The 7,756-nt window shown below is 37.5% G+C and overlaps 1 protein-coding gene across 1 annotated transcript; it reads left to right on the top strand.

The window, feature by feature from the left end:
• Window positions 1-6,804: 6,804 nt before the first annotated feature.
• LOC149195913 (uncharacterized) lies at window positions 6,805-7,224 on the top strand. The gene has a single exon (XM_089408058.1). The coding sequence runs from the start codon at window positions 6,805-6,807 to the stop codon at window positions 7,222-7,224; it is 420 nt and encodes a 139-aa protein (XP_089264184.1).
• Window positions 7,225-7,756: the final 532 nt, after the last annotated feature.

Raw genomic sequence — 7,756 nt, 5'->3', positions numbered from 1 at the left:
TTGTTTCTTGTTCCATCTAGCAGGTTCTTTTCCTTTATCCTTATAAGGATATTTTGCAGCATAATGACCTACTCTTCCACAAGCAAAACATTTGAAAGGTAGCTTACCTCTGAACCTTCCAGAACCCCTTTGAAGATTTCTGACAAAATTTGATTCTTCTTCCTCTTCTTCTGGAACATGGCTTGCTTCATAGTAATCTTCTTTGCCTGATGCCTTAAAAGCAGCTTCCCTTCTGTCTGATGGACCTCCCTTTCTCATTTCATAAGCAGTTAGAATTCCATGTAGCTGAGACATAGTGAGAACACGGAGATTTTCCTTTTCTTCTATTGCAGATACTTTAGATTCAAACTTGGGGGATAATGATCTTAGAATCTTTTGAACTACTATAGTCTCTTTTATTTCTTCACCCAAATTTTTCATACAATTAACAATCTCATCTACCTGAAGAAAATAATTAGCCACACTTTCATCATTATACATCTTGAGAGTCTCATATTGAATCCTGAGAGTTTGAAGTTTAGCTTGTTTTACCTGTTCATCTCCTTCATAGCTAGTGATCATTTTGTCCCATATCTCTTTTGCTGATTTGAAGTGCATTACCTTCATGAATTCTGTTTGGGATATACTTCCTAATAGAGTACTGACTGCTTTTGCATTTGTTTCATACTTCTTTTTCTCAGCTGGATCTGTAGGAGTAGCTGAAGGAAAAGCATAGCCTGTTTCTACAATGTTCCAAACTTCTGTACCAAGAGATTGAAGATATGCAGTAACTCTTACCTTCCAATAATTGAAATTTGTCCCATCAAAAATCGGTGGCCTGATTGATGCTTCTTTCTCGTAGTTGCTCATGATGAACGATCTACCTTCAAGCGATCAAGCTTCTCTGAAGGACCTGCTCTGATACCAATTGTTGGAAATAATACTGAGAGGGGGGGTGAATCAGTATTATCAAGCAATTTAATAAATCTTCCTTATTTGATCTTTGAATTATTTTTGCATGTTAGTACCATAAAATAATGAGCATGAAAAGCAGATAGTCACACCAAAGAACACAAGATGTAAGGTGGAAACCCAATGTGGGTGAAAACCACCTGCTGCAATATGTCTCTATCTTCTTTCAATTTAGAAACTTCTTTTACAATGATTTTATACTGGTGCAGTCCTTTACCAGTACGCAGGCTGCAACCTGCAGAGAGCTACAACTCTCTCTCTTTCTCGTTTTCCAGTCTACTCCTGGAAGGGAGCTACAACCCCCTACTTCTTTTCATAAAGCATCAGATGATCAACAAGTACATAACAGATATAGACCACTACAGATATCAGATCAGCAATAACAGAACCAACCCAGAACACCTTATCAACAGAGAAATTCAATCAACAGAACATCTTAAAACAAAGACGCAGTTTTTCTTTTTGTGGCCTGCGACCAGACGCTGTTAACCTTCTGCTACTCTGCGTCCACACGCAGATATCCTTCTGCTCTGCTGCGTCCCACGCACTGTTCCTTTGACTTCTCTGCGTTCTGTTGCTTCAGGGACGCACCCAAAGATATTATCGCGCCGCGTCTTTCGCTACAGAGACGCACCTGAAAACACTATCGCGCCGCGTCCTTCTCCTTCAGAGACGCACCTGAACCTTGATCGCCCTGCGTCCCCACGCAGGTCTCTCTCTACTGTGCTGCGTCTCGGCGCTCTTTCCCTTTACAGTACCTGCGTCCCGGCGCACTTTCCCTTCACTGAACCTGCGACCCTTCAGATATAAATGATATGAAGGCTTCAGGACAAACCCAATCAGTCAGATCTACAGATCTGATCATGCGCCATAGAGATCACAGTCCATTAGAAGATTCGCCCTCTTAGATCTGGACTAGATCTCACCAAATAAGATATTCAACCCAAGACAATTTCTCAATCCAAATGAACTCCTTTGCTTTATATAGGCAAGCTCCTCCCCAAAACATGGAACAATACCACGAGCCGACACCATAGAAACACAAAACCGTCGGCTAGATACCACACAAGAAACCCCCACGTGCTTTTCTCTGCCTTGAAATGTGTGCACTGGGTAGACGCACCCCCTGAACGGCTGGTCGGCGTCCCTGGACGCGGGTTCTGCATGGTATACCTGCGGGGACGCACTTTCTGAACCGATTGCCTGCGTCCTTCTTAATTTTCAACAAACTGAGAGCCTTACCACTGGAGTTGCCATCAAGTACAACATCTGTAACATACAGTCATACCAGAAAACATAATGCCAACACATTGTTTCCAGTAATGATCAAATCATCTACATACATAACAAGAATCACCAAATTTTGACCTTGTTGACATACATACAAAGTATCATTAGATTCACTTCGTTGAAAGCCAACGTTCCAAAGGTATTCATCCATTTTGGCATACCAAGCTCGTGGAGCTTGTTTTAACCCATATAAAGCCTTAATCAATTTACACAATTTATGTTATTTCCCTTCAATTTCAAAACTTGGTTGTTGTGTCATATATACATCTTCCTGTAAATCTCCGTTGAGGAAAGCACTCTTTACATCCATTTTATGCACTTTCCATCCTTTTTGTGTCGCTAATGCGAGTGTTAAGCGGATGGTGTTCCATTTTGTTGTAGGAGCAAAAGTTTCCTCATAATCAATGCCTTCCTGTTGCGCAGAACTGTTAGCCACAAGTCTAGATTTGTACTTGTCAATTTCTCCATTTTGTTTGAACTTAATTCCGTAAACCCATTTGCATCTGATGGGTTTAACATTTTTAGGACAATCAACAAGTTTCCAAGTGTTGTTGTCTTGAACTGCCTTATATTCTTCAATCATAGCTTGTTTCCATTCTTTACATTTTATTTCCTCTTCGTACGTGGAGGGTTCAGTAACATCATTCGTGATCAAGGAAAAATTTCCTTCATTCCTGGTGGACCCCCTTGTTCCTATTTTATTTTTCTCATTAGGCCTTACATCTTTCAAAAGTTGAACAACCCATTTTGGCAATTGATGTTCACTTGTTTGAGATTCTGAAAAGTCACCATCATTATAAAGAGGATTAATGTAACAGAGGTACGTTGATCAACTGCATATTCTGGGGGCAGAGAATCATTGTCAGAAGAACTATTGCTACTAGGAGATTCTGATGAACTACCAGAAGACCCAGACTGTGTTGATGAAATAGATGGACTAGATGAATCATCTTCAGAGGAAGGAAAATCAATTTCATACCAATTTTGTGAATTTGGTTGAATTTGAATGTTTCTTTTCCTTTTATCTCCTTTGGTTTCCAATATTTGAAGAAAATGTTCTATTTCTTCACCACTCCTACTCTCAATTTCATAAAAAATTACATCTCTGCTAATAATAAATTTCCCATTTGACAGAAGCCTGTACCCTTTCTTCTCATCCGAATATCCAATCATTGTGCATTTCAAACTTCGTGAGTCAAGCTTAGTTCATTTTTATTTTGGAACTAAGGAATAACATACGGAACCAAAAAATCTAAGGTGTTTAACTTTAAGTTTGAAACCAAACCATGCTTCATAAGTCGTGATTCCATCCAAAGAAGCAGTGAGAGACTCGTTCCTTAAGTAAACAGCTGTATGGATTTCTTCTACCCAATAAGTAGGACTTAACTTTTTAAAAGTTAACATAGATCTTGCCATTCCTAACAAAGTGCGATTCATTCTTTCTACTACTCCATTTTGCTGTGGAGTGTAGACATTTGTAAGATGTTGTTTGATCCCATTGTCTCTGCAATAACTTTGAAATTCATTTGAAGTGAATTCTCCTCCATTGTCAGTTCTAAGAGTGCCAATATTTTCTTTGACTTTATTTTCAACAAGTTGACGAAAAGTTTTAAACTTTTCAAATGCCTCTAACTTATGCTTCAAGAAGTAAACCCATCTCATTTTGCTGAAATCATCAATAAAGAGTAAGAAATATTTGCACCCTTCTAGAGAAGCTTGCAAGGGTCCACAATGTTTGTGTACTAATTGCAAATGCCTATTTTCTCGCCATGAACTTGTCAAGAAAGTATCTCAACTTTGTTTTCCATTAATGCAAGATTCACATCTTTCATTTTCTTTCTTGAAGGTAGGAAGTCCCTTAACCATTCTGTGTTTTTGCAGTTGAGACAAAATGTCAAAGTTTAGATGTCCATATCTCACATGCCATAATCTGATAGGTGAAATGTTTGTGCTTGCTGCCCCTGCAAAGTCAGAATTCCTTGGAATAATTTTTCCTTTCATCCTTAACAGTTTTCCATCTTCATATCCTATCATTACTATTTTCATGTTCTGTTTGATTGAATAAATTTTAACTAGGCCATCCTCCATAACCACCTGATGTCCATCTTGTCGGATCGATACTAAAGACAACAAATTCTTTTTAAAGGTGGGTACATACCATACATTTGAAATCAATCTTTCTCCAATGTCAAGAAGATAAACTTTAACGACACCTTTTCCATAAGGAGTATGTTTTGTATCATCAACAAGAAAGATTGAACTAAGGTGGCATGGTTGGAAGTTCCAAAAGTAGTCTTGTCGAAAAGTCATGTGTTGAGTTGCTCCTGTATCTAAAATTCATTCATCCTCATAATCACTTTGAAAAAAAAGTGGAAGCTAATGTTGTTGACTCTGATCTTTGGCTTGATGTGAAGACATATTCCGAACCATCATTATCTTGATTAATGGAAAATTGAGCTGTGTTTTGATGTAACTTTGGAATTTTATCAATGGAAGTTCTACAATCTTCTACAAAATGGCCCACTTTGTTACATCTTCTGCAGACAATTTGATTCAAGTCTCTACCTCTTCCTTGATATTGTCCTCTACCTCTGCTTTGACCTCTGCTTTGAGTTTTCCCTCTGCCTTGACTTTGACCTCTTCCTTGATATTGTCCTCTACCTCTGCTTTGACCTCTGCTTTGAGTTTTCCCTCTGCCTTGACTTTGACCTCTTCCTTGACTGTTTCCTCTGCCTTGAAAGTTTCCTCTGTTTTGAAAGTTTCCTCTGCCTTGACTGTTTCCTCTTCCTTGAAAGTTTCCTCTATTTTGGCTTCTTCCACAACCTTGTCCACTATGTGCTACTGGATGTTGATTGAAATGTCCTCTTCCTCTAGAATTGTCAGTTGATGATTTACTTGTGCTGGCCTCTATGAAGAAGACATCTTCCCCTTGTTTCTTCTTCCCAAAAGTTTTGTCGTGTTGAGCCAACATCTCACTTAGCTCATCAAACATTAATTTATCTAACTTTCCGACCACTTGTAGAGTTTCCAAAAAATGTGTGTAAGAATAAGGAAATCCAACAATTAGAATTGTGGTCATGAAATTGTCATCTACTGTTGGAAATCTGGATTTTTTCATTTCTTTCTTAGTATTTTTAAGCCTAGAGATGTACTCAAGGACATCTCCTCCTTCAGTTAGTTTTTGTTAAAGCAACTTAAGTTGTAGATCAACCTTTTTTTATTCAGGTTGTGTATCAAATATATCTTTGACTGTGCACAAAGCAGTCCATGCATCTGAGGCATTTTCAATATGAATATACATCTCATCATTAACTGAAGACTTTATAAGAGCTAGTGCCTTGACATTTTTAACTTCCCATTTTGCAAGTGAACTTACATCTGTAGGTTTATTAGGCTTAATGTTTCCATCACATATGTCTTGCCACAATTCATTATATATTAGAGTGATTTCAATGAGACATTTCCATGTCTTGTATGATTTTACCCCTTCAAGCTTATCAGAATCAAAGAACAGATTAATTAACTTGGACAATGTAGGTTTGAAGCTTTGCACAAAAAAAAACAAGCACAAGAAAGATGAGCAACACATCACACAAAACACCCCACGCAAAAACAATCTATCAAGGCTTGGTTTTGACCCTCATATAGTCATTGAAGGAGAAAAATTACTAAGCTTTGCACTTGGCTCTAGTCAATTTCTCTTAAGAATTTTACAATGAAATCTTTTAAAATTTGACTGATTTAAAATCCTTGCAAAGTTTTATGAAAAGTGTACTCTAACCCCCCCCCTCAAATTAAAAAATTACTTTGAGTTACAATGTCACACTTATCTCTCCAAATAAAAAATTACAGATAAAATCTCCTTATTACTCCAAAAATTATTGCTCCAAACATTTACAAATAACCCCTCACACCTTATTTCTCCAAAAATATTATTTTACAAATAATACAAAATTCCTTATCTCTCCAAATTACAAACAATAGAAAAATCCTTGTCTCTCCATAAACATTAAACCCTTTTTAATTTATTTTAAACTCGTTCATTTAAAAGAACTTTATGAAACGTGAATTAAAAAGTGAAAGGAGGTAATTCATAAAGTGAATGGGTATCTCCTTTTTTTAAATGTGAAAGCACACACGTAATTTATAAAACCAATGCTTGTCTCCTTTTTGAAATGTGAAAGCACACAACACCAAAAAACAGTATGTACGCATAGCAAAAAAATAGTTAACGCATTCATTCACTTATCCTCCAAGGTATTTTTCTGATTGAATTTCAGGTTGGCAACTTCCACCACGCAGGTTCTGTTATTTTTCCGATCGACTTTCAGGTTGGAAACTTCCACGCATTTAGGTTCTGCACGTTGGATTCCACATTGCTTATTGGCTGGCTCACGCTGGCTTGACTAGCTCACACTATCTATTTGGCTTCCACACTGCTTGCTGGTTAGCTCACACTATTTGTTGGATGGCTCACATTGTGCACCGTTGTACCAGTGCGGTGTTGAGGATATATGGCAGTGCCAGACTAGGCAATTGCACCCAAGAGGCTTTGCCTGCCAAATGGGTGGTTCTCAAGACCTCATTCGGCACCTGGAGCTCTATGCAAAGCTGGAAGCACATAATGGTTGTGTAAATACTGTACAGTTCAATCCCACTGGCAATATACTTCTGTCACGGTCTGATGATAAACAAATCATATTTTGGGATTGGGATGCTAAAACTAAAGTATTTAGTTTTCCTTGTAGTTGTGGAAGTAACGTATTTCAAGCCAGGATTATGCCTTTCATGGATGACCGCGATGTTGTTACATGTGCTGTAGATGGACAGGTATGGCATGCCCATATCCTAGAAAATGGTCAGGTTGAGACAAAACGGCTAGCAAAGCATCGTGGGTGTACTCATAAACGTGCAATAGAGCCTGGAAGTCCCCATGTATTTTACAACGGTGGTGAAGATGAAGATCACTGGTGGTGCCACTAAATTCCCTTGCATGCCTTCAATGACCATTCATGTGTTGCAGGCTTTCCAGGCCATTGAGGCCGTAGTGAGAAGATTCTTTTTTTTCAAACAGTGTGTTGAAGCGGAGCATATAACAGAAATTCAAGACAACAAATTTTGATAATAATAAAAAAATGATTTTCAGATTTAAAAATCTAAAATCAATAAAATAATAAAATTTATTTTCCTTTTGAACAAAAACTAGACAATTTTCATACCAATCATTTGCTAATCAATTCAATGGAGTTTTCCAAAAACTTGTAGAGATGGAATCTCCTCCTCACATCAACTGCATTATTGAAGCTCTAATACCACAATAATGGTAGAAGTGTCCTCAAACACACAATTTTATTAATCAGAAAATAAATTACATAATAATTTTGCAAGAGTTTACACACACACTCCAATACACTTGCAATCAAGAGAATGAACTATATATAAGCTTAATTTCCTAACCTATTCTAGTTATGGACTACTTATTAAATTAACAAGTGTCCATTTACAATAAATGCAA

Source organism: Pinus tabuliformis, chromosome 2_2 (assembly GCF_031772625.1).
Source record: "Pinus tabuliformis cultivar Carrire ecotype Pingquan chromosome 2_2, CPIR1, whole genome shotgun sequence".
Taxonomy (NCBI): domain Eukaryota; kingdom Viridiplantae; phylum Streptophyta; class Pinopsida; order Pinales; family Pinaceae; genus Pinus; species Pinus tabuliformis.
Note: the sequence above shows the minus strand (reverse complement) of the source record. Positions and strands in the feature narration are given on the sequence as shown.